The sequence below is a fragment of the Delphinapterus leucas genome, chromosome 11, assembly GCF_059928025.1.
Source record: "Delphinapterus leucas isolate spDelLeu-1000000601 "Yukka" chromosome 11, BTC_Dleu_Yukka2, whole genome shotgun sequence".
Lineage (NCBI taxonomy): Eukaryota > Metazoa > Chordata > Mammalia > Artiodactyla > Monodontidae > Delphinapterus > Delphinapterus leucas.
In genome coordinates, this window is record NC_143139.1 from 21,536,822 (window position 1) to 21,563,726 (window position 26,905).

Sequence of the window (26,905 nt, forward strand, 5' to 3'; positions counted from 1 at the left end):
TCATAGATAAGGAAACCAAGGCTAAGAAGAATTAAATTGTTTTGTCCAAGAACATTTAGTTAGTAAAGCAGCAGTTCAAGCTTCAGGCTCTAAAGCCCACATTTTTCCCACTATGCCACACTGTCTCCTTGACTGTAGTTCTAGACTTGGTTTTAACAAAATTAAAGAAGCAGTAACCACCAGTTGAGTGAACTCTTACTTGATGTTTCATGCTTTTGAGAGTTATTTTTACCTTTCTTACCTCAGCTGATTAGAGTATTTTTTAATCCTATTATCTTGCTTTTACCTTAAAATGCGACTTAAAATAATAATAATTAATAATAATAATAAATGTGGGGAGGGATGACTTCAACATTCTACCATATTTAAATCCTATCTGATTAACACCAAACTTTTTTTGTCTTTAAAAAGTAATGCACAGCAGGGAAAAGACATCACAGTTGATTCAATGTCCCTTACATTACAGAAAGCATGAGAGATTTTGATGAGTGACCAGGAGGGAGGGATTTGAATGAGCTGCTGTGGGCTGCCCATTTTTACACCTGGCATAGCCTGGTCAGATGGCATTACCCATGGCAATCAATTTTCCTGTGCTTCAGTTTCTCTGCAAAGTGGGGCTTAAACTGTAAATTTCTAAAGAGCAATGACCATATCTTATTCTGCATATTCCTAGTGCTTACCACAATAAGTTGTTGAGCTCGACTCAGCTGGGGAGTGATACCTTCATGGGGCTGGCCGTGAATAACAAGATCTCAAAGATTACGTTGCTACAATTCTTACTCCATTTTCACAAATTAGGAAATGAGTACTAGGATTTCTCCCTGGCTCACTCCTCTGCACCTTTATACTGATTCTGTAGGCTGGTTTCAGGGATTCCAAACAACTAATAAAGAGTAATGTGCCAAACTTTACTCTTTAGTTACAAACTAATCCCATTTGGTAACCAGATGCTTCTAAAATAAGAGGAGGGACTCCAATGGGCAAACAGTGTGGTAGGGGTGCGAGGTGCCTAGGGCACCTCTGATGGGCTCGAAAGCTGATTGTGCACATCTCTTCCCAACCCTGTGCTCAGTGCCTTCACATCGGTAGCCTGAAAGCAGCACTGGTAGAAGTATTTATACCATGGAAAAGCAAGTGCTACAAATAGCAGCTCCCACCCCTACAGCTGGTTTTTAAACGTTTACCAGCACACCGATGGAGAGGTGGTCCACTTTTGGATGATTGCTTTGCTTTGGCTTGCAGTGGAGTGGGCTTTGCCTGTCAACAGTAGCAGAGTGCCACATCACACTAAGTGATGATTTAGAGATGCTCCCAAACCATCAACCACACTCGCTGAGGCCACGGGCTCTAGAATGAGGTCATATTTAAGAAGTGATGAAGATGAAGGATTTTTTCCCTCCAATTTTAAGGAACTTTGCTACAATAGCCATGACTATATTTATTTATGGGGAAACTATTATTGTTACATCCCATTATTACTTGTAGTAAACAACTCTTCTATAGGAAACTCCACTAGTCAGTGTAAAACTCCTAACTCCTAACCATTCAGATAAAACCCATACTAGGCGTCAGCATTTAGAAGACTATGTTTTTATTTATTTATTTATATTTTTTTATCTTCTTCTTTTTGTTACATCTTTATTGGAGTATAATTGCTTTACAATGGTGTGTTAGCTTCTGCTTTATAACAAAGTGAATCAGTTATACATATACATATGTTCCCATATCTCTTCCCTATTGCGTCTCCCTCCCTCCCACCCTCCATATCCCACCCCTCCAGGCGGTCACAAAGCACCGAGCTGATCTCCTTGTGCTATGTGGCTGCTTCCCACTAGCTATCTATTTTACGTTTGGTAGTGTATATAGGTCCATGCCACTCTCTCACTTTGTCACAGCTTACCCTTCCCCCTCCCCGTATCCTCAAGTCCATTCTCTAGTAGGTCTGTTTCTTTATTCCTGTCTTACCCCTAGGTTCTTCATGACCTTTTTTTTTTCTTAAATTCCATATATATGTGTTAGCCTACGGTATTTGTTTTTCTCTTTCAGACTTACTTCACTCTGCATGACAGACTCTAGGTCCATCTACCTCATTACAGATAGCTCAATTTCATTTCTTTTTGTGGCTGAGTAATATTCCATTGTATATATGTGCCATATCTTCTTTATCCATTCATCCGATGATGGACACTTAGGTTGCTTCCATGTCCTGGCTATTGTAAATAGAGCTGCAATGAACATTTTGGTACATGACTCTTTTTGAATTATGGTTTTCTCAGGGTATATGCCCAGTAGTGGGATTGCTGGGTCATATGGTAGTTCTATTTTTAGTTTTTTAAGGAACCTCCATACTGTTCTCCATAGTGGCTGTACCAATTCACATTCCCATAAGCAGTGCAAGAGTGTTCGCTTTTCTCCACACCCTCTCCAGCATTTATTATTTCTAGATTTTTTGATGATGGCCATTCCGACTGGTGTGAGATGATATCTCATTGTAGTTTTGATTTGCATTTCTCTAATAATTAATAATGTTGAGCATTCTTTCATGTGTTTGTTGGCAGTCTGTATATCTTCTTTGGAGAAATGTCTATTTAGGTCTTCTGCCCATTTTTGGATTGGGTTGTTTGTTTTTTTATTATTGAGCTGCATGAGCTGCTTGTAAATTTTGGAGATTAATCCTTTGTCAGTTGCTTCATTTGCAAATATTTTCTCCCATTCTGAGGGTTGTCGTTTTGTCTTGTTTATGGTTTCCTTTGCTGTAGAAAAGCTTTTAAGTGTCATTAGGTCCCATTTGTTTATTTTTGTTTTTATTTCCATTTCTTTAGGGGGTGGGTCAAAAGGATCTTGCTGTGATTTATGTCATAGAATGTTCTGCCTATGTTTTCCTCTAAGAGTTTGATAGTTTCTGGCCTTACATTTAGGTCTTTAGTCCATTTTGAGCTTATTTTTGTGTATGGTGTTAGGGAGTGATCTAATCTCATACTTTTACATGTACCTGTCCAGTTTACCCAGCACCACTTATTGAAGAGGCTGTCCTTTCTCCACTGTACATTCCTGCCTCCTTTATCAAAGATAAGGTGACCATGTGTGTGTGGGTTTATCTCTGGGCTTTCTATCCTGTTCTATTGATATATATTTCTGTTTTTGTGCCAGTACCATACTGTCTTGATTAATGTAGCTTTGTAGTATAGTCTGAAGTCAGGGAGCCTGATTCCTCCAGCTCCGTTTTTCGTTCTCAAGACTGCTGTGGCTCTTCGGGGTCTTTTGTGTTTCCATACAAATTGTGAAATTTTTTGTTCTAGTTCTGTGAAAAATGCCAGTGGTAGTTTGATAGGGATTGCACTGAATCTGTAGATTGCTTTGGGTAGTAGAGTCATTTTCACAATGTTGATTCTTCCAATGCAAGAACATGGTATATCTCTCCATCTATTTGTATCATTTTTAATTTCTTTCATCAGTGTCTTATAATTTTCTGCATACAGGTCTTTTGTCTCCTTAGGTAGGTTTCTTCCTAGATATTTTATTCTTTCTCTTGCAATGGTAAATGGGAGTGTTTTCTTGATTTCACTTTCAGATTTTTCATCATTAGTGTATAGGAATGCCAGAGATTTCTGTGCATTAATTTTGTATCCTGCTACTTTACTAAATTCATTGATTAGCTCTAGTAGTTTTCTGGTAGCATCTTTAGGGTTATCTATGTATAGTATCATGTCATCTGCAAACAGTGACAGCTTTACTTCTTCTTTTCCGATTGGTATTTCCTTTTCTTCTCTGATTGCTGTAGCGAAAACTTCCAAAAGTATGTTGAATAATACTAGTGAGAGTGGGCAACCTTGTCTTGTTCCTGATCTTAGTGGAAATGCTTTCAGTTTTTCACCATTGAGGACGATGTTGGCTGTGGGTTTGTCATATATGGCCTTTATTATGTTGAGGAATGTTCCCTCTATGCCTACTTTCTGGAGGGTTCTTATCATAAATGGGTGTTGAATTTTGTCGAAAGCTTTCTCTGCATCTATTGAGATGACCAAATTGTTTTTCTCCTTCATTTTGTTAATATGGTGTATCTCATTGGTTAATTTGTGTATATTGAAGAATCCTTGCATTCCTGGAATAAACCCCACTTGATCATGGTGTATGATCCTTTTAATGTGCTGTTGGATTCCGTTTGCTAGTATTTTGTTGAGGATTTTTGCATCTATGTTCATTAGTGATATTGGCCTGTAGTTTTCTTTCTTTGTGACATCCTTGTCTGGTTTTGGTACCAGGGTGATGGTGGTCTCATAGAATGAGTTTTGGAGTGTTCCTCCCTCTGCTATATTTTGGAAAAGTTTGAAAAGGATAAGTGTTAGCTCTTTTCTAAATGTTTGATAGAATTCACCTGTGAAGCCATCTGGTCCTGGGCTTTTGTTTGTTGGAAGATTTTTAATCACAGTTTCAATTTCAGTGCTTGTGATTGGTCTGTTCATATTTTCTATTTCTTCCTGATTCAGTCTTGGCAGGTTGTGCATTTCTAAGAATTTGTCCATTTCTTCCAGGTTGTCCATTTTATTGGCATAGAGTTGCTTGTAGTAATCTCTCATTGTCTTTTGTATTTCTGCAGTGTCAGTTGTTACTTCTCCTTCTTCATTTCTAATTCTATTGATTTGAGTCGTCTCCCTTTTTTTCTTGATGAGTCTGGCTAATGGTTTATCAATTTTGTTTATCTTCTCAAAGAACCAGCTTTTAGTTTTATTGATCTTTGCTATCATTTCCTTCATTTCTTTTTTATTTATTTCTGATCTGATCTTTATGATTTCTTTCCTTCTGCTAACTTTGGGGTTTTTTTGTTCTTCTTTCTCTAATTGCTTTAGGTGCAAGGCTTGGTTGTTTATTCGAGATGTTTCCTGTTTCTTAAGGTAGGACTGTATTGCTATAAACTTCCCTCTTAGAACTGCTTTTCCTGCATCCCATAGGTTTTGGGTCTTCATGTCTCCATTGTCATTTGTTTCTAGGTATTTTTTGATTTCCTCTTTGATTTCTTCAGTGATCACTTCGTTATTAAGTAGTGTATTGTTTAGCCTCCATGTGTTTTTATTTTTTACAGATCTTTTCCTGTAATTGATATCTAGTCTCATAGCATTGTGGACGGTAAAGATACTTGATACAATTTCAATTTTCTTAAATTTACCAAGGCTTGATTTGTGACCCAAGATATGATCTATCCTGGAGAATGTTCCATGAGCACTTGAGAAAAATGTGTATTCTGTTGTTTTTAGATGGAATGTCCTATAAATATCAATTAAGTACATCTTGTTTAATGTATCCTTTAAAGCTTGTATTTCCTGATTTATTTTCATTTTGGATGATCTGTCCATTGGTGAAAGTGGGGTGTTAAAGTCCCCTACTGTGAATGTGTTACTGTTGATTTCCCCTTTTATGGCTGTTGGTATTTGCCTTATGTATTGAGGTGCTCCTATGTTGGGTGCATAAATATTTACAATTTTTACATCTTCTTCTTGGATCGATCCCTTGATCATTATGTAGTGTCCTTATTTGTCTCTTCTAATAGTCTTTATTTTAAAGTCTCTTTTGTCTGATATGAGAATTGCTACTCCAGCTTTCTTTTGGTTTCCATTTGCATGGAATATCTTTTTCCATCCCCTCACTTTCAGTCCGTATGTGTCTCTAGGTCTGAAGTGGGTCTCTCCTAGACAGCATATATATGGGTCTTGTTTTTGTATCCATTCAGCCAGTCTGTGTCTTTTGGTGGGAGCATTTAATCCATTTACATTTAAGGTAATTATCAATATGTATGTTCCTATTCCCATTTTCTTAATTGTTTTGGCTTTGTTATTATAGGTCTTTTCCTTCTCTTGTGTTTCTTGCCTAGAGAAGATCCTTTAGCATTTGTTGTAAAGCTGGTTTGGTGGTGCTGAACTCTCTCAGCTTTTGCTTGTCTGTAAAGCTTTAAATTTCTCCATCAAATCTGAATGAGATCCTTGCTGAGTAGAGTAATCTTGGTTGTAGGTTTTTCTCCTTCATCACTTTAAATATGTCCTGTCAGTCCCTTCTGGCTTGCAGAGTTTCTGCTGAAAGATCAGCTGTTAAACTTACGGGAATTCCCTTGTGTGTTATTTGTTGTTTTTCCCTTGCTGCTTTTAATACTTTTTCTTTGTATTTAATTTTTGACAGTTTGATTAATATGTTTCTTGGCATGTTTCTCCTTAGATTTATCCTGTATGGGACTCTCTGTGCTTCCTGGACTTGATTAACTATTTCCTTTCCCATATTAGGGAAGTTTTCAACTATAATCTCTTCAAATATTTTCTCAGTCCCTTTCTTTTTCTCTTCTTCTTCTGCAACCCCTATAATTCAAATGTTGGTGCATTTAATGTTGTCCCAGAGGTCTCCGAGACTGTCCTCAGTTCTTTTCATTCTTTTTTCTTTATTCTGCTTTGCAGTAGTTATTTCCACTATTTTATCTTCCAGGTCACTTATCCATTCTTCTGCCTTAGTTATTCTGCTATTGATCCCTTCTAGAGTATGTTTAATTTCATTTATTGTGTTGTTCATCATTGCTTGTTTCATCTTTAGTTCTTCTAGGTCCTTGTTAAATATTTCTTTCATTTTGTCTATTCTATTTCCAAGATTTTGGATCATCTTTACTATCATTATTCTGAATTCTTTTTCAGGTAGACTGCCTACTTCCTCTTCATTTGTTAGGTCTGGTGGGTTTTTATCTTGCTCCTTCATCTGCTGTGTGTTTTTCTGTCTTCTCATCTTGCTTTTCTTACTGTGTTTGGGGTCTCCTTTTTGCAGGCTGCAGGTTTGTAGTTCCCTTTGTTTTTGGTGTCTGTCCCCAGTGGCTAAAGTTGCTTCAGTAGGTTGTGTAGGCTTCCTGGTGGAGGGGACTGGTGCCTATGTTCTGGTGGATGAGGCTGGATCTTGTCTTTCTGGTGGGCAGGTCCATGTCTGGTGGTGTGTTTTGGGGTGTCTGTGGACTTATTATGATTTTAGGCAGCCTCTCTGCTAATGGGTGGGGTTGTGTTCCTGTCTTGCTAGTTGTTTGGCATAGGGTGTCCAACACTGTAGCTTGCTGGTCGTTGAGTGAAGCTGGGTGCTGGTGTTGAGATGGAGATCTCTGGGACATTTTCGCTGTTTGATATTATGTGGAGCTGGGAGGTCTCTTGTGGACCAGTGTCCTGAAGTTGGCTCTCCCACCTCAGAGGCACAGCACTGACTCCTGGCTGCAGCACCAAGAACCTTTCATCCCCACAGCTCAGAATAAAAGTGAGAAAAAGAGAAAGAAAGAAAGAAAGAGGATAAAAGAAAATAAAATAAGGTAAAATAAAATAAAGTTATTAAAATAAAAAAATAATTATTAAGAAAAAAAATTTTTTAAGTTAAAAAAAAAAGAAAAAACGGATGGATAGAACCCTAGGACAAATGGTGAAAGCAAAGCTATGCAGACAAAATCTCTCACAGAAGCATACACATACACACACACAAAAAGAGGAAAAGTGGAAAAAAATAATAAATCTTGCTCTCGGAGTCCACCTCCTCAATTTAGGATGATTCGTTGTATATTCATGTATTCCACAGATGCAGGGTACATCAAGTTGATTGTGGAGATTTAGTCCGCTGCTCCTGAGGCTGCTGGGAGAGATTTCCCTTTCTCTTCTTTGTTCGCACAGCTCCCGGGGTTCAGCTTTGGATTTGGCCCCGCCTCTGCGTGTAGGTCGCTGGAGGGTGTCTGTTCTTCGCTCAGACAGGATGGAGTTAAAGGAGCCGCTGATTCGGGGGCTCTGGCTCACTAAGGCCAGGGGGAGGGAGGGGCACAGATGAGGGGCGAGCCTGCGGCGGCCTCTCAGCGTGACGTTGCACTAGCCTGAGGCCCGCCGTGCGTTCTCCCAGGGAAGTTGTCCCTGGATCCCGGGACCCTGGCAGTGGCGGGCTGCACAGGCTCCCGGGAGGGGAGGTGTGGAGAGTAACCTGTGCTCGCACACAGGCTTCTTGGTGGCGGCGGCAGCAGCCTTAGCGTCTCCTGCCCATCTCTGGGGTCCGCGCTGTTGGCCGCGGCTCGCGCCCATCTCTGGAGCTCCGTTAAGCAGCGCTCTTAATCACCTCTCCTCGCGTACCAGGAAACAAAGAGGGAAGAAAAAGTCTCTTGCCTCTTTGGCAGGTCCAGACTTTTCCCCGGACTCCCTCCCGGCTAGGCGTGGTGCAATAACCCCTTCATGCTGTGTTCACGCTGCTAGTCCTCTCCCTGTGCTCCAACTGAAGCCCGAGCCTCAGCTCCCAGCCCCTGCCCGCCCCGGCGGGTGAGCAGACAAGCCTCTTGGGTTGGTGAGTGCTGGTCGGTACCGATCCTCTGTGCGGGAATCTCTCCGCTTTGCCCTCCGCACCCCTGTTGCTATGCTCTCCGTGGCTCCGAAGCTTCTCCCCTCTGCCACCCGCAGTCTTCGCCCGAGAAGGGGCTTCTAGTATGTGGAAACCTTTCCTCCTTCACAGCTCCCTCCCACTGGTGCGGGTCCCGTCCCTATTCTTTTGTCTCTCTTTATTCTTTTTTCTTTTGCCCTACCGAGGTACGTGGGGAGTTTCTTGCCTTTTGGGAGGTCTGAGTTCTTCTGCCAGCATTCAGTAGGTGTTCTGTAGGAGTTGTTCCACGTGTAGATGTATTTCTGATGTATCTCTGGGGAGGAGGGTGATCTCCGTGTCTTACTCTTCCGCCACCTTCCGCCTCTCCAGAAGACTATGTTTTTAGCTTAGACTAGTGGTTCTCAAAGTGTGGCCTTATTTATTAGAAATGCAAATTCTCGGTCTCCACGCCAGACCTATTGGATCAGAAATTCTGGAGATAAGGGAGATTTCACCAAGCCCTCCAAGTAACTCTGAACCACTAGCTTAGACATTGTCTTGCCAGAGGCAGTGGCAATGAGAATCTAGTAAAAATGCTTGAGTTATGCTAAAATATTCTATCCCATCCTTCTGAAATCTTGATCCAATAAACATCCTTTAATAGATTCTCATGAAATATTCTTTTGTATATTATGTAAATCTCTGATAAACTATGTATTAATAAGCAATTCTCCTGAGTGAGACTGCATTCATTTGACATATTGCAATATATCTATCATTTGTTGAAAATTATGTCTAATACTCTACCTTAAATTCTATTAAATAGGTGAAAACCCATAGAAATTCTCTTAAGAAATATCCAGAGAAATATGTACAGTTCTGCTACATCTCTTGTTGTTCAATTGGCTGTGCAAATATGAGAGGAGAGTTCATCTTGTTACTATATTGACTGAAATAAAGTGCTTTAAATACACAGGTGAACATTGATTAACTAACAGAAATAGAGTCACATTTCAGGGACACAAACGAAAGGGGGGGATGGAAGGAGGAGAGAAACCTTGAAAGACATTTGACAGAGGAGGTTGTATTCTCCAGATAGCCCTGTCAAGCAGCTCTGTCAACAACAAAAGGAAGAAAACAAATAAATTGGAGGTTGTGTGAATGTCACAAGACCAGAATGTAAATATGACATGGAGCGAAGTAAATACCAATAATTCGCATTCTCACAAAATGTTTTAGGGTGATACCTTCTAGCTATGCCAAAATGAAAAGGAAAAAAAATGACATGTAGGTAAATCTCCAAGACCCGGGTCCATCCACCATTCACTTTTTATTCATAATAAGCCAATCCTCAAAAGGTACCACTGCAGGAATAACACAAAGTGTGACAAGACTCAGGACTCGTACATCTAGAAATGGATTTAACATTCAGAGAACATTTCAACTCTGCTTAACTTTCTAACTCTCAAGAGAGAATGCAGTCTTCACTCTGAGCAGTCAAAGAACATCTTTAGACAGAATGTGGAGTTTGCGACTTAGGTTTTCTCTTCTTGCTAAACAGATTGCAGAAACATGCATCCAAAAACAGGTTTAAAATTATGGGATTTTTTTTCACTAAAAAAATCTTTTCAAGCTTTTCTTATCAACATAATTATCCATCTGTACATGAACTAAATCTTCACAAGCTCTTCAGGGCTAGCTGCCCTTTCAGCACTAGTTTCCCCAGTGCCACCCAGGTCTTGTCTGGTTTTGTGTTCAGTGATACCACCTGTCTGCCCCTGGTCCAATGGGTGCCTTCTTGAAAATCTTATGTAACTGCCTTTTTCCTCTTCCATGGGTCTCACCTCACCATATCCAATGGAAGCCCTGGCCCAGAATCCAAGAATGTTGTTCCAGAGAGGCCTGGCGAGTATCACCACTCATTAACAAGAGCTCCTCCTTCCCCGCCCTGGGAAGCCAGAGCACCCTGTCTTCCTGGTGCGCCCACATCCTGCCCACTCAGAAAACAAGACCCTTAGTCTGGCATGAGAAATCTGGTTTCCTCCCCGTGGCCATAAAGCCTTCAGTTTTTGGATTTTTTTTAACATCTTTATTGGAGTATAATTGCCTTACAATGGTGTGTTAGTTTCTGCTTTATAACAAAGTGAATCAGTTATACGTATACATATATCCCCATACCTCCTCCCTCTTGCGTCTCCCTCCCACCCTCCCTATCCCACCCCTCTAGGTGGCCACAAAGCACTGAGCTGATCTCCTTGTGCTATGTGGCTGCTTCCCACTAGCTATCTATCTTACGTTTGGTAGTGTATATATGTCCATGCCACTCTCTCACTTTGTCCCAGCTTACCCTTCCCCCTCCCCGTATCCTCAAGTCCATTCTCTAGTAGGTCTGTGCCTTTATTCCTGTCTTACCCCTAGGTTCTTCATGACCTTTTTTTTTTTTTCTTAGATTCCATATATATGTGTTAGCCTATGGTATTTGTCTTTCTCTTTCTGACTTACTTCACTCTGTGTGACAGACTCTAGGTCCATCCACCTCACCACAAATATCTCAATTTCATTTCTTTTTATGGCTGAGTAATATTCCATTGTATATATGTGCCACATCTTCTTTATCCATTCATCCTATGGTGGACACTTAGGTTGCTTCCATGTCCTGGCTATTGTAAATAGAGCTGCAATGGACACTTTGGTACATGACTCTTTTTGAATTATGGTTTTCTCAGGGTATATGCCCAGTAGTGGGATTGCTGGGTCATATGGTAGTTCTATTTTTAGTTTTTTAAGGAACCTCCACACTGTTCTCCATAGTGGCTGTAACAATTTACATTCCCACCAACAGCGCAAGAGGGTTCCCTTTTCTCCACACCCTCTCCAGCATTTATTGTTTCTAGATTTTTTGATGATAAGCCTTCAGTTTTAAGTGTTCAATAAATACTACTCTTCTATAAAGTGCTTGCATTCTAAACTCCAATAAACCCTCTGATAAAGAAGTATTGTTCTAATATGCAAATCTGTAGGTAAGAAAATGAACTCCCCACCCCCTCCCAGAGCCGATTGAGCCCTATCAGAAGGCCAAGAAATTAAAAGATGTTGGATTGGGACTTCCCTGGTAGCGCAGTGGTTAAGACTCCTTGCTCCCAGTGCAGGGGGCCCGGTTTGATCCCTGGTCAGGGAACTAGATCCCACATGCATGCCGCAACTAAGAGTTTGCAAGCCACAACGAAGGAGCCCACCTGCCAAAACTAAGACCCGGCGCAACCAAATAAATAAATAATAAATATTAAAATAAAATAAAATATGTTGGATTGATCCAGGATTTATAGCAAATATCCTACACTAGGACCTAGAAGTGAAACTTTCAAAAATCCAGAAGGATGATCAGTTTCATAGTATTTAGACATGTCATGATGTACAACCAAAGTTATATGAAGTTTATGTGAGATGCTTTCTGCTCAAACTATTCAATGGTTCTTCATAACTGGGTAACTTCCTTGGCCTTTTTTTGTTTTGCCTAGACTGTTTCTGGGTGACCCAGCATTTCTGATGGTTTCCATTGCTTTAAGGGCTTATATTCAGCTAAGATCCCTTTCATGAGTTCTAGGTCCACGTGTCTGAGATTTCAGTTCAGGTGGGCATTATCGGTTTCCATTCCCATTCTGCTCTTCCTCTTGTATCTTGTGCCTTACTAAACGTGAACTCCATCCACCTGGCAGCTCAAGTCAGGTAGCTGAGCACCTTGCTTAATCCTCCCTCTCCTTCAACCCTCACACCTAATCAGTTCTTAGAGCCTTGGATTCTGCTTCCTTAACATCACTCAAACACACCTACTCTCGGTCCCTACTGCTACCTGAGCTCAGGCACTCATCATTTCTCCATAGATGGAGAACAGCCTCCCAGCTGGTCTTCCCTTCCCAATCCATTCTTCACAGCCGGAAAGACCATTCTAAAAGGCAACGTTGATCACATGATTCCCTTGCCTCAAATGTCCTAGATTGAAATAAAAGTTCCTTGTGACCTACTTCCTGCCCATCTCTACAAGCTCATCTTTGGCTTTTTCTTCTCCCATCCTCTGCACCAGAGCTCTGGGAGACCTCAATGTTTACTCTGCATTTCTCCATGCTTTTGTACCCACTAGTACTTACTCTACTCTTCCTAACATCCTTCTGCTTAATTTCTGCTTACCTTTCAAAATCCATCTTCCTCCAGGAAGTTTCTTCAAGTTGCCTTCAGGTTAATTACACCTTCAGTGTATTACAGCAGATACGGTCCTAAAATTTACATGGTACTGTAACTTCACTCTCCTCTCTTTCCCACTGAACTGAGAGCTCCTTGAAGGCTGAGACTGGTTTTTCAGTGCTCAGTTCCTGGAGCTGTTAAAAGAGTCTGGCCTCAAAAAGAGTTCTGTCGACTGACTAAGTGAAATACTCTAGAGTGAGGTTATATGTTCTTGTGCAACTTCTTGCTGGAAGCCAGGCTAAATTAAGGCTTCACAGAAGTAGACACTACTGAAGTAGAAAAATTTGTTCAAGGAAGGCAGAGTCAGATTTTTAAGATACTGGTCATTTAGGCTTGATTGTTGGAATGTGTCTCTCATGAAGACAAAGGGGAGAGTTTTGGCAATTGCCAACTTCACAATAGCCTCTAGGGACAAAGACAGTTATGTAGGAGAGAGCCTGACCCTATGCACCTGCAGACAGATGCTAATAAGTGAGCCCAGGCACGTACTTAGGGATCTAACCATCCCCACAAGCAAGTTTAGAAGCTTCCATTGGGTTTCTTGCCAATAAACAAAAAAGAAAAGGTCTTTCTTCCATTGTTTTAGTTCTTCAAATTCTTTTTTTTAAAGCATTTTAAAAATTTTACTTATTTATTTTCTTTATATTTTTGGCTGCTTCGGGTCTTAGTTGCAGCTCGAGGGGTCTTCGTTGAGACATGTGGGATCTTTTCGTTGCGGCGTGGACTCTGTTGTGGTGTGCAGGCTTCTCTCTAGTTGTGGCGGGCAGGTTTTCTCTCTCTAGTTGTGGCTCGTGGGTTCCAGAGTGTGTGGGCTCTGTAGTTTGTGGCACGTGGGCTCTCTCGTTGAGGCGCGCAAGCTCAGTAGTTGTGGTGTGCAGGCTTAGTTGCCCTGCAGCACGTGGGATCTTAGTTCCCTGACCAGGGATCGAACCCACATCCCCTGAATTGGAAGGTGGATTCTTTACCACTGGGGAGTCCCTAGCTCTGAAAATTCTTAATTTGAAAATACATAGTAAGCCATTACAGGCCTTATCAAACTTATACCTCAATTAGATATATTTTTTTAGGTATATTTTTAAAAGAGTTTTGAAAAGGAACTTCATCCCTGCCTTGGAAATATGGCCACGTTGTGGGTTACACAAACAACTTCAGTGTCATTACCTCCACATCTGCCCGTGCTCTGCTGAAAAGCTGTCTCTGTGGGTCCTATCTGCTTTGTTTTCTACCCAGCCCTCTCCAGCCCACGCTGTATCTGTTGAACTAGGAATGTCATCTCTGCTTTTAACCATCAGCCTGTCCTAATGGTGGAAAACCCTGAAAACAGCCTGTACTCAAGGAAGGCTTGGCTTTTGTCTTCACAGTCCAGTGGAAACCTAAACCTGCAACTTGGGAACCAGTGAGGGCACAAGCCACTTATTGATTTTGTAATCAAGGGGAGAATAGGATAGAGGTGCTACGTTAAAATGTTGTGTTGGCTTTGTAAATAAACAGCTCTACCACCCTAGCAGGTCCGAGGTTCAAAGCTGGCCCTGGGGATAGGAGTTATGAGTATCACCAAACCAGCCATCTAATGACTTGCTGGGTGACTCTCAGCCACCCTTCCAACATTGTCTCTAGGAATATTGTGCTTATCAGAAAATGCAATTCTGTTGCTTATGTTTTTCATCCTAAAGTAGAACTTAGCAACCTTTTAAGGTTTCCAAAGTTGAGTGTAAATAGGTATGCTTTGATTAGAAACTCTAAATCACAGTTTAAGAAACTCCAATGCACTAAAAAAAATCAAATCAAGTAGGTTTTATATACCACATCTTCTTTATCCATTCATCTGTCGCTGGACACTTAGGTTGCTTCCATGTCTTGGCCATTGTAAATAGTGCTGCTATGAACATTGGGGTGCGTGTATTTTTTCGAATTAGTGTTTTCTCTGGATATATATATATATATATATATATATATATATAATGGAACGTTATTCAGCCATAAAACGGAATGAAATAATGTCATTTGCAACAACATGGATGGACCTAGAGATTATCACATTAAGTGAAGTAAGTCAGACAGAGAAAGCGAAATATCATATGATATCACTTATATGTGGACTCTTAAAAATGATATAAATGAACTTATTTACAAACCAGAAATAGACTCACAGACATAGAAAACAAACTTATGGTTACCAGAGGGGATAGCGGGGGGTGGGGTGGTAGATAAACTAGGAGTTTGGGATTAGCAGATACACACTACTGTATATAAAGTAGGTAAACAACAAGGACCTATTGTATCACATAGGGAACTATATTCAATGTCTTGTAATAATCTATAATGGAAAAGAACCTAAATATATATATAAATAACCGAATCACTTTGCTGTACACCTGAAGCTAACGCAACATTGTAAATTAACTACACTTCGGTTTAAAAAACTGTTTTAAAAATTGAGTATGTTTTCCCTCAAAGTTGCCATGCCTCCTGCCAGCCTTCTTTGGGTCTGTTGCACCCCCCACCCCCACTCTTTCTGTCACTGACACTCAAGAACTTGGAGATGGCTTTCTATTTCTCCCACTCCAGTGTCCTCCCACTGGTCATGCAATAGCCAAGATGTATACATTTTACTTTTACTGCACCTTTCCTCTCACCTCTTTCTCTGACTTCGTCCACCACCCTCTGAGCTCTGGCTCACCTGATAGATTAATCTTGCTTAGATTAGTAAAATAAGATTCTGGTATTCTCACCGGCAACCCACCCAACACCACTGCTCATTTTCCAGAAACGTGTCTTGAATCATGTCATTCCCCTGCTCAGAAATGTTCAAGGGAACTCCACTACTTCCTAAATCAGTTCTACATCCCCAGACTTTCCACCTACATTTTCTGCTCTATATTTTATTATTTCAACTGTAGATACACGTTTGCTATTCTTTCCACACACAGTCCTGCATCCGCCTGCGCTCGTACTGTTTCACCCAAGCTACCTGGTTTGAGGGTGGGTTCCATCATTTACTAGCTTTGTGCTTCTGTTTCCTCACTTATAATGTGAGGATCATAATAGCACCTACTTCATAGGGTTTTGTGCTGATTACTTGAAGAAATCCATACAAAAGGCCTTAGAAGAGCCCAAGCACAAGGTAAGTATTCAGTAACTGGTAGTGATCATTATTATTATCATCATCCCTTTCAAGGACCATTTCAAATCCACCTCTTTAGAGAAGGCTTTTTTAATTGCCCAATTCAATGTTATTTTTTTCTTCTTTTTGTACTTCTCTGAATAGCATTTGACACAGAATGCCCTGCTGTAGAATAGTGTGTGCGCTTATCGTGGCCTGGCCTGGACCGTACAGTTACTGAGGTTGAGGAAATTTTGTTCATCATTGTATTCGCTGAAGGACCTTCTACAGCACCTGGCACATCAAAAGGACTTAATAAATACTGGCTAAATTGAAATAAATTGATTTTCCTATTTTTAAAACTCTGTTCCACAAGCTGAGAAAAAATAGCACATAAAGATAAGCAAATGAAATGAGCACCTTGATAACAAGGATGTTACTGGTGAAAGACACTGAGATTGATGTCATTAGAATGCACGGCTTTCCTTGATAACAACCTTTCCTCCCTGTTCTCCATTGCAGGTCTGCTTAGTGGCCTATCTTGGTTTGTTTATGCTTTGTGTCTCCTATCAAGTTGACGAACGGACTTGTATCCAGTTTGCCATGAAAGTAAGTTGTCGTTTTTCTTTCTCTTTTATCATCACATAGAAGGAAACACAAGTACAAAATTAAGGAGGACTTTTTAAGGGGTTGTATATCTGATTATTCTAGAAATTGCACTTTTAGACAGGCCAAAAAATGTTTTAGGAGGGCATTCATCCAGACCCCAAAGGTGATGCTGATTTTTTTTTTTTTAAGTCTTAATTTCCATGAACTGGATTGGCACAGAGCATATGAAGTGCCCTCCAATGCCCTTAAAAGGAGAATTGAAAACTCATCAGTTCAGCAAAACACTTGGCCAGGGAAAAAGTGTCTATATCAGTGCCCACTTCCCCATCTTGGGGGTTTTTTTTAGAATGTTTTAATAATGAAGCAGTCTAAGTGTATTTCCCTTGGTAGGTGGGATCACTGAGACAGAAAATGTACATTGGGTGCATCCAAATGACCTGTGCCAAGAATCTGAGGGCAAAGGCAGGAGGTTGGGGTATGCTTGGTTTAGCAAGTGTGTGTGCCTTTCCTGAGTGCCTTTTTTTTTTAGAGACACTGTGTTTGGTTGGAGCCAATTCAAGTACACAGCATTTTCACTGCACAGTAGAATCTGCTCCAAAGGGAAACACAGACACACCCTTTCAGAGTTTAGGGAGATAAACAGCCCACTCAGAAATCAGTTGGTAGAAATCAAATTCGTACACTTTCTTTCAACTCCTGTAGCAGAGAACAAAAAGCTTTCTGTAATGTTGGTTTGGTTTTGTTTTGGTTTGGGGGTCCAGTCACATTGTTTACTTTTCTTCTATAAGAAAACACATAAAAACTGGATACTCCTTTGTAAGATGTTAGTATATTCTAGTATATTGATATAAAAGCTACTGACATAAAAAAGCAATGTGCTCATATATACATACATATATATATTTAAGTCATGTCGTGAAAGAGTAATTAGTGAATAAAATATTCAAATTATTTTAACTAGCAAAAAGAAACTGGCTACACAAAATGTATGCTATGATCTTACGGAGATTAAATAAATAGCTCTTATATGCACAGAAAAAATAGTTTCTCTGAGTGGTGGGATTATACCTACATTGTGTAGTTTTTTTCTTCAATTTTGAGATGTTCTCCAATAGTTAGATGTAACTCTTCTAATTTAAAAATTTAATGGATGCTATTTTAAAAATTGATAGAGTTAGAATTTGGGTGGCTATGCCCCCCCACCCGCCTTGGAAATTTTACTTTTTCTGTCTGAGGGTGTCCCTTAAAAAGAAGGCCAGATAGAGCAGACATCAGTCCATGTTTACTTTTTTGGTAGAAGTCTGAACAAACTACAAGGCTTAGTGATGATTTTGTTTTTTAAAGCCTAGTAAGAAATGATCTGTTAAATTATGGGAATTTCATTCATTAGGTAAAAAGGGCTCTAAACTAGGTTCATCAGTTTCTGTGAAATGCTCTCATCCCCCTCTCCACCATGATCCCAGGAAACAGCAGAGGCAACAGCAACATCTTCTCAGAGGCCCTTAAAGCCATCTCAACGTCTGCATTTAAAATAAGGAGCAAGGACAAAAAAAATTAAAAAATAAAAAAGTCACTGCCAATGTCAGCCAGGTTGAGAATTCACCACTAGGAAGATCTCATTAACTATCTTTTTTTTTCACCTGTGACAGACATTGACAAACACAGAGGCACTTTTCTCTTCTTCTGAATGTGACCTTTAGTGATGCTTGCTGCCAGCTCTCTAAGGTGCCCACTATATTACCTTCAGGTCGAAAATGAGCTCCGTCAATCTCCAGGTTTTCCAAAGGCACAACAGGTTACAGCGGACTTCCCTTGTGCTCCTGACATCATTTGGGGGAGAAGGAATAAAATGCATCTTCATGAGGTGTTTCTCACTAGCAAAACCGCATTTTAGTGCTTACGTGTTGATACCCTGGACCAAGCTTTGATGGCGAATTTATTTCCTTCTGTTGAACGCCCAGATAGTCAGGACAAGCAATACAGGGGTGATGCCAGCGCTTTACTGCCGCCTGTGCTAGCGTGCGCGCGCGTCCACACACACACACACACACACACACACACACACGCCCCACACACTTCCCTTTTCCTTACAGACAGTGGCCACGGGGGCTTGTCTTTTCATCTCAAGCTAGCACAGTCTTCTCTGGCGGCCCTTTGGCAAGCCCTGTAAGCCGCCGGCGCCTTCCATCTTTCTCCCCGGGCCCTGCTCCCGAGTTCTGCTCCTGGGCTCGGCGGGCCATCCGGCCGCTGATTGGGCCTCCTGCCTATCCTCTGTTTTCTCGGGGCTCACCTTGATGATGTTCAGAAACGTGTCTGGTTCGTGTGCGTGCAAAAACACTCCGGGGCACATTCCCCACGAGGGCATTGCAGTCGCAATAGCCTCTGAACTTTGAAGCGGCGGCCGGGTACCAATTAGAGGCGGCGAGCGCGGGGCGCGCCCCCGGGCGCTGTGGTTACATAAGCGCCGGGGGCGCCCGCCTCCGCCCGCCTCCGCCCGCTGCGCAGTGCCGGCCGCCCGGACTGACACAGGCAAGACAGATGCGTCCCGAGCCCCGCTGGTATCAAAATATATTTGCTGGCCTTCCCAAGGTCATCGTAAACACTCTTATTGATAGTTATGCGTGCCGTGTACGTAACGCGAGCCACTTGATTTTAAATTACAGATTCTGACCCAGAAGCTTGTTGCTGTCAGCTGAGTTAAAAGCCGCGAAGGAAAAAATGCTACAGCGCTGCAGATGTAGCCCACAGGCTTTGGCCGATCAAGTCTATATTTATGTCTTGAAATGGATAAGAAACTTGATTCTGTGGCTCACTCTTGCTTACTTGGCCCGATGCTTTCCTGCAGTGGGAGAGGCAGAATCACAATGTGTGAGCTAATGCACCAATGAAAATGTATTCATATTTAAAGGAGCTGAGGGGCATGGCTTTTGTTTGCGCTCTTGAGGCTTCTAGAATATTTAATATGCTCAATTAAAATTGAGCAGCCTCTGTGCTTGTGTAAATGTTCACGCCCTTTCTACAGGCCAAGGATGTGTTGTTACTCTCACGTGACATAGAATAACACAAAGCCAGTATAGGGTTGATATCCTAAAAGTCCTGAGAACTGGCAGCTCTTTCCAGGTCTGCTAATGTGTTCATTTCAAGAATACTTAAATATTTAAACCAGGAAAGCCCAGTATCAATTATTTTGATCCTTAGAGTAATCTTGTGACTTAGGTGCTAGATGAAGAAACAAAGGTACCCATGGCATTGATTTAATTTGCCCAAGGTTCATAGTTATGGAGGGGAGAACCGGGATTCTAACTCAGGCTGTCTGCTCCCCAGTCCATGCCTGTAACCATCACCAGGCACTGCTGTGTACTTGGTAAAAGTCTTGGGCAAATCTTTTGCTCTTTGGGCCCAAAAGTTATCTTTTACAAAGAGACAGGGGCTTCCCTGGTGGCGCAGTGGTTGAAAGTCCGCCTGCCGATGCAGGGGACGCGGGTTCGTGTCCCGGTCCGGGAAGATCCGATATGCCGCGGAGTGGCTGGGCCCGTGAGCCATGGCCGCTGAGCCTGCGCGTCTGGAGCCTGTGCTCTGCAACGGGAGAGGCCACAACAGTGAGAGGCCCGCGTACCGCAAAAAAAAAAAAAAGAAGAGGAAAACTCTCATTTCAGCAAACGGATTTTTGTGATGGTTATGAGAGAATATTTTTTGCAGCTATTTGAATAATTTACAGATCGAGAATTAGGGATTATTGTCATTGTTTCAAGATAATGCCCCAGCGGATGTTATAGAAATTCTCTAAGGATGAATGTGTGGGAGAGAGTTATGACAGGACCTCCGTAGCCCCATCCACTGATGGCAATAAAGTGTATGAAGAAAACTCCAACTGGGGCCATTCTGCTAAGCAGATGACTCTCAGGTGAAATGTCATCCCTTAATTTGGGCCCTCCCTGCTGGTATAGTCACTCATGTCGCAGGCACTGGAAATGCAGCTGTCATGGGCAGGCACGCACGACACGGCCAGCACAATTTAATTTGGCCCTTGGCATCAAGAGTTTGAAGTCAGTCGTCAAGCCTGAATATTTCAAAACAACCCAGAATAATTCAAGTATTCTGTCCCAGTGGCCCCACAAAATAAATCCATACTTTTTTAGCCCAAGAACTACTTTTTTTTTTTGCAGAAAATATGGCCACTGAAAATTTGGCGACAGGCAGGACCAAGGTGATGCATTCAATAGCACAGATTAAATATTTCCTCTTAAATTTTTCAAATGGTTTGTTTCACTGTGTGTTTTTCTGGTTCCTTTCCTCCAAGGGAGGCTAAACGTGTTCAGTATAAGTTATCCTTGTTATGTCCCTGAGATAGATGTTTCCATAAACTGTTTCACAGATGAAGAAATGTGGGTTGTATTTGACAGTCCTTCGTATGATTTGAAAATGAAAAAGAGAGTGTGTGTGTAAGATATTTTTGATGAGAAGATCCGAAGAACCTCTGCACTCTTTGCTCGTGCAGCCATAGGAAGATGAAACGGCTTTAACCAGGTCCACTCTCTTCCTGTGTCCGCAGTGAAGCTTCCAAGCAAACCAGACACATGCTCAGGGCACCAACACACACACACACACACCAGTCAAGACAGAAAAAATAAAATTTTAAGTATTCTGTACTTAAGACTTGAAAACATTTGAAATTGTCCCTGTGTGCAAAATCACTCATCTGGAGGACTTATGCACACATATTTTATAATCTTGCATACATGTTTTTATTTTGAGTTGCAATTAGTTGGAGGCAGGCGGAGGGTATAATCTTTTCAGAGCAACTTTCATCTGAACTTGGACGTGACTAATCTTCCTTTGAGGAGTTCACATGCAGCAGAATTGCTCTATGAGCAACTTTTGACTATGGGAATGTAAATCTTGCACTAAGAACTGGGTTCAGTACACCATTCCCAACAGCTGCGGACTCTGTTCCTTATCTAGATCCTCAGTAGGTTGGGCCATTAAGAGCAAGGTTTTCAGTAGGGAAGTCCAATCACAAGATTTCTTGTTCTGTAAAATGGTTTATATTGTGGCCACGTCAACAAGCACCCACAATTTTTGATCAAAATATTTCAGGTGGGGGGCTTCCCTGGCGGTGCAGTGGTTGAGAGTCTGCCTGCCGACTCAGGGGACACGGGTTCGTGCCCCGGTCCGGGAAGATCCCACATGCCGTGGAGCGGCTGGGCCCGTGAGCCATGGCTGCTGAGCCTGAGCGTCCGGAGCCTGTGCTCTGCAACGGGAGAGGCCACAACAGTGAGAGGCCCACGTACCGTAAAAAAAAAAAAAAATTTCAGGTGTAGGGTAAATGTCTGAGCTGTTCAGGGATTCCATGGTTCTTTAGTAGCAGAGTTAGAACGTTAACCAGACTTTTCCATTCCAAGGCTAACACGTAAGCCAATGGTGTTCAGAACTTTGGTGGCTGAGGGACCACTTACAGTTTATTTTTATGCTCAGAAACTACATGGTTATAGGTGGACTTGGGATGAGACTTGTAGGTGATCAAGTCACCCACCTTCTGGAACCATAATTTTTTTTTCCCCCAGCAACCTCTCACTGGGGATCCTGGCCTTCCTGGACATAGTTTGGCAACCACTCCATTGAATATAGTCTTTTTCATTAACCCATGTTGCTAGTTGACCAATCATTGCCAATTTTGGCCAACACAGTGTTTACATTGAAGAAATTTGTTCTCTACTTCCTAGTCTTGTTTCAGTCTTTATAGCAGCAGTTGTTAAGGTCAAAACAAGCACAGTATGCCTTTCAGGGATGGCTCTTGTGTTTGGGAGTCATCTAAGCTGCCTGCTACATCCATATACAAACATCCCCAAATCAAGCTAATATTATTGGCTCAATTCATGAAAAACACCCGACATCTGTACGACAAATGAAAATACGATCAGAGTTTTTCAGATTGTGATCAGACTGCTCACTAACAGTCCATAACGAGCCGTTGCCATGTCTTGGGTACCATGTTTCTGAGGAGAGACAGGCCCTCCATCAGGGAATGGAGGGAGAGAAGGAATCTTGGGAGAGAAGAAGAAGAGCTTTTCTTTATTAGCTTTGCCAATAGTCATCCAACGTTCTCTATAACTGGAAAGGTTTTCTTCTGCTTTCTTGCAGCTCTTGTACTTTCTGCTGAGTGCCCTTGGCCTGACGGTCTGTGTGCTGGCCGTGGCGTTCGCCGCTCACCACTATGCACAACTCACACAGCTTACCTGTGGAACCACGCTCGACTCCTGCCAGTGCAAACTGCCCTCCTCCGAGCCCCTCAGCAGGACCTTTGTGTACCGGGATGTGACTGACTGTACCAGCATCACTGGCACTTTCAAGCTGTTCTTACTCATCCAGATGATTCTGAACTTGGTCTGCGGCCTTGTGTGCTTGTTGGCCTGCTTTGTGATGTGGAAACACAGGTACCAGGTCTTTTACGTGGGTGTCAGGGTGTGTTCCCTGACAACTTCCGAAGGTCAGCAGCAAAAGGTCTAACATTCTTGTTCAAAGGTGGGAGAGCAAACAGCACCCTAACTAGCTGAGATTTTGTTTTTAAAAGGAAAAAAAGAGAAAGAAAATGAAGAAACAATGAAATTTGACAATAACTAATATTCACTGTTCTAAATGAATATTTTTATATTTTTCAGGAAATGAAAGAGCATTTCTTCAGGTTTCCATAGTATTTTTTTTTTAATTCTTAAGATCTAAACTGACTTTGGGATATTAGAAGAACACGGTACAGGGAAAGAATGGTAGAGTTCTATCTTTAAAGTCTGGAGTCTATTCCTAATACTCATGTTACCTATTACTGATATAATCTTCTTTCCTGTTAGTCCAGTTCGATTTGGACAGTTTCAGACCCACTTGCTAAATTTTGTAGGATCTTCCTCCAGGCCTTTCCCCGCTCCCGCCGTGATCCTCACTATGACTCCGAGAAAAGCAGGGGGCAGGAGGAGGGGGAAAGCTGAGCAGCCAGTGTGTCTTTCTCTATTTTCCCTGGTAGAGATTGTCTTCAAGGCATGAAACAGCTTAAAAGAGCAGAGTAGAAAAGGAAGAGACTTTGCAAAAGGCTAAATAATTACAAACACCTGGGTTGGGGCCCCTGGCCTTTTTCCTCTGCTCCCCTATTTCGGATCTGTAAATAGATCACTTAGTGAATGCTTTGGGTGATTGCTTCGCAGTAATTGAAAGCTGGTGGTAGTTGTATTCTTAATGATATAGAAGGTTTAAAAATAATTACATTATGCTTCTATTCTGTCATCTAAAACAAATCATTAAAACTAATTTCTAGCTAATGGTTAATTATAATTATGCTCAGAAATCTATTTAATGAGCCCTGGCTGTACTTACGTGGCACTGTCGGTATTTGGAGAAATTACTATCACAAGAGAGAAGGCTTAAAGATTCTTTTTTCTGAAAGCCAAGCTTTACAAGGGAGAAAAAAAAATTTTTTTTTTATTAATAGCTCAGGTTAAAAATACTCATTTAAATGAAAATGAGAGCATTTGTAATGGGAAATGTTTATACAAATAGCACATTTGTGATACGTTGTAAAATATCTCTCTTGGCAGCTAAGTACTTTTGACGAAGATTGAGTAATGCTGAGGTGTCCCATTCATGAAATTATATTTGATATGTAATCTTATTATTGATTTGTATGCACAGTCAACTAGAGCCTTAAACTAATGTTTTCTGAGGTCATTATTTGAACATTTGGCCATTGACTTGGAGGGTTATTTTTGGTTTTGTTTTGAAGTGACTGCGACTTAAAAGAGCACAACTACTCTGGTGGGAGACTTTTCTCTCTAGTTATTGTTATCATTGAATTTGGAACAACATCAATGTTTTAAGGAAGGAGCTCAGAATGCAAATTCATGTAGCATAAATGTTACCAAAAACTTTCTCTATTAGTATGCTCTGTTGAAAGCAGAAATTCAAGATAATTGAGCTTAATTTGCTTATCCACATTGCCTATTGATATATTTTACTAATCATTAAACCCTACTCTAAAAAAATCATTTCCTTGTTTGCCTTAAGAGGTATATGAATAATTCCATCGATTGTGACAATAGTGTCGATTATTACATGATATGAATATCCAAATAAAAAGGGAAATGTTAAGTTAGTTGGAGGATTGTAAATATATTTTATGCCCTCCAGATAAAACACCTGATTAACAGATGTTAAAACCTTTTTATGTATTGACTTGCTTTAAAAATGGCCTTCCTCGGGCTTCCCTGGTGGCGCAGTGGTTGAGAGTCTGCCTGCTGATGCAGGGGACACGGGTTCGTGCCCCGGTCCGGGAAGATCCCACATGCCGTGGAGCGGCTAGGCCCGTGAGCCGTGGCCGCTGAGCCTGCGCGTCTGGAGCCTGTGCTCCGCAACGGGAGAGGCCACAACAGTGAGAGGCCCGCGTACCGCAAAAAAAAAAAAAAAAAGGCCTTCCTACACACTAGCTCAGGCCAAAAATGCACATCAGGGGCTTAATGGATGATTCTGGAGCAGTGGTTTAATACACAAAAATTACATCAACACACACCAAGCCTCCTGATGATGACCTAAAAAAATACTTTGTACCCTGTTAAAAAAATTCCAATAACTGAATCCATTTTGATTTTGACAGTTTCCTACAAAACAAAATGACTGATAATCTGTGGGCTCCTTTTTAAAGAGTGAGAAACCAGTGCTTTAATGCTAGTTACTATGAATAAGTCACCATTGGAATCACACCCTGAATACCTTAAACAATTTTTTATAGCAAACACTACAAATTTTTCTATCAGAAAATTAAATTCTACACAACACTAAGGTGCTCTATGCTTTACAAGCGATTCACAGGGTATTTCAAATGGTAGAGTAACTCTAGCTTATGTGCTTCCTTTTTCTAAATAATGCAACCGGTAAGAACTGACATGGTGATAAGCTTGGTAATAATCAGGAGATATATATATATATATGTGTGTGTGTGTGTGTATATTATATATACACACACACATATATATAATGTGTATATATATATATATATACACATTTTATATATATATAAAATGTGTATATATAATGGGGATTTTGCTATTGTGTGCTTGAATCATTCTTAAATCCCTAAAGAGAGAAAAAATTCATAAGTGAAGAAGAAACAAGAAATAAAATTTAAAAATTAAAAATGAAAGAAAGAAAAGATTTCTGTGCTGCAAACTCACTGTGTACTGATACATGTGAGAATTGTGTTGCATGAATAACAAACTGCTTTGGGCTGGATTTGAAGCATTTTGAGGTTGTGTTTTGCAAATATTGAAGTTACAGTAATGGCAACAGAAAAGGAACAGATACCGAGCTTTACATTTAGCAAAATGTTACATTTAAAATCTGACAAGGTGCCAAGATGGTGACTGTCTCTTCTAAACCATAAAACAGTAAGATTTGCACAATCCTCCTTCTCTTCCACCTCCTTCAGGAGAATTAAATGAATCAAGACTTTGGAAAGAAGGCAAACAGCCGGGACTTGGCAGCACTTGAAATAGGAGGAATACAGCAGCCTAAGTGTGCAGACTTTGTAACTGAGCCCACCCAGTCGGTCTGTGCCTTCACGTGACCACCATCTGTGCCTCCCTCCCTCCATCCAAATTTGTGCAGGCAGATCCTTGGAGCCATTCCTAAAAATATAGCTACACCAGGCCCTAGAAACTGTAGTCAAGTAACAGGCCTAACTTTTTTCCTTCCTTGAGTGAAACCTCCATAAGATCTCTTTTAAGGGACTTTCAGCTGCAGACATCAGTGTGTTCTGACAGCGAGAACCCGTTATGTGTTTTCTATTTGTATCCAGGACATTAGAATCTGTTCACATTCTCATACTTCCTCTCTTGCATGCAGTATATCTGGAATATGTTTATAGATTTGTTTAGTAAAGGGTGGGGTAGAGGATATCTGAGGGAGATTCCAGGGGACAGTGGTGGATCGGTTAATGATGATCAGAAATGAACTGAAAAGTTGCCCTGAAAAACTAATTGCATCCTATCATGAAGCATACCTTTACATTTTCTAGTGACTGTCGCTGAACCATTGCTGTGCAGCAATACACACAGCCTGTGAATCAGGCTGGCCCTCAGTTCTTACTGTACTCAAAGAACTTGATCATATTTTTAGATGTACGCTGTGTTTTCAGGGTAGTGTTACAAAGAGCTGATGGCCACATATATTGACTCACAGTGGAAACGTTCATTTGGATAAAGGTTCAGTGGTTCAGCCTGTGATCTGAATACCTTGATTGGTTTCTTCTAATTTTCTAGTATTTTATTATCTCAAACAATTATCCCCTTCGAAAATATTGGTCTGTACTTTGGTGTTGCAGTTTTCTTCTTCTGGCATTGAGGGTATAATGAGTAGAAAACAAAGTGTTTCCTACACGTTTGAGGTGGTTGTTTTTAAGGGGGTGTGTATACTGAAGATTTTCTCTGTTAATAAAATTTTCATAATCTCTGAAATCTCCTTGTTTGGATGTGTTTTAAGGTGATGGTACATTGCACATGAACTGGTCTACATAACATCTCTCAACTTAGTGTTTACAGAAAAAAATCTGGGTTTGGAATAGACAAGGACGAACATGCATTT

General features: G+C 41.0%; 1 protein-coding gene across 2 annotated transcripts in view; it reads left to right on the forward strand.

Moving 5' to 3' along the window:
* Window positions 1–26,005, forward strand: part of SSPN (sarcospan) — a 130,100-nt gene extending 104,095 nt beyond the window's left edge. For both annotated transcript variants that reach the window (XM_022577814.3, XM_022577812.3), the window contains exons 2-3: window positions 16,199–16,285; window positions 22,427–26,005. In XM_022577814.3, the coding sequence (XP_022433522.1) occupies window positions 16,229–16,285; window positions 22,427–22,792 (423 nt within the window). In that variant the 5' untranslated portion in view covers window positions 16,199–16,228 and the 3' untranslated portion in view covers window positions 22,793–26,005. The remainder of the gene's footprint in view (window positions 1–16,198; window positions 16,286–22,426) is intronic.
* The last annotated feature ends 900 nt before the right edge of the window (window positions 26,006–26,905 follow it).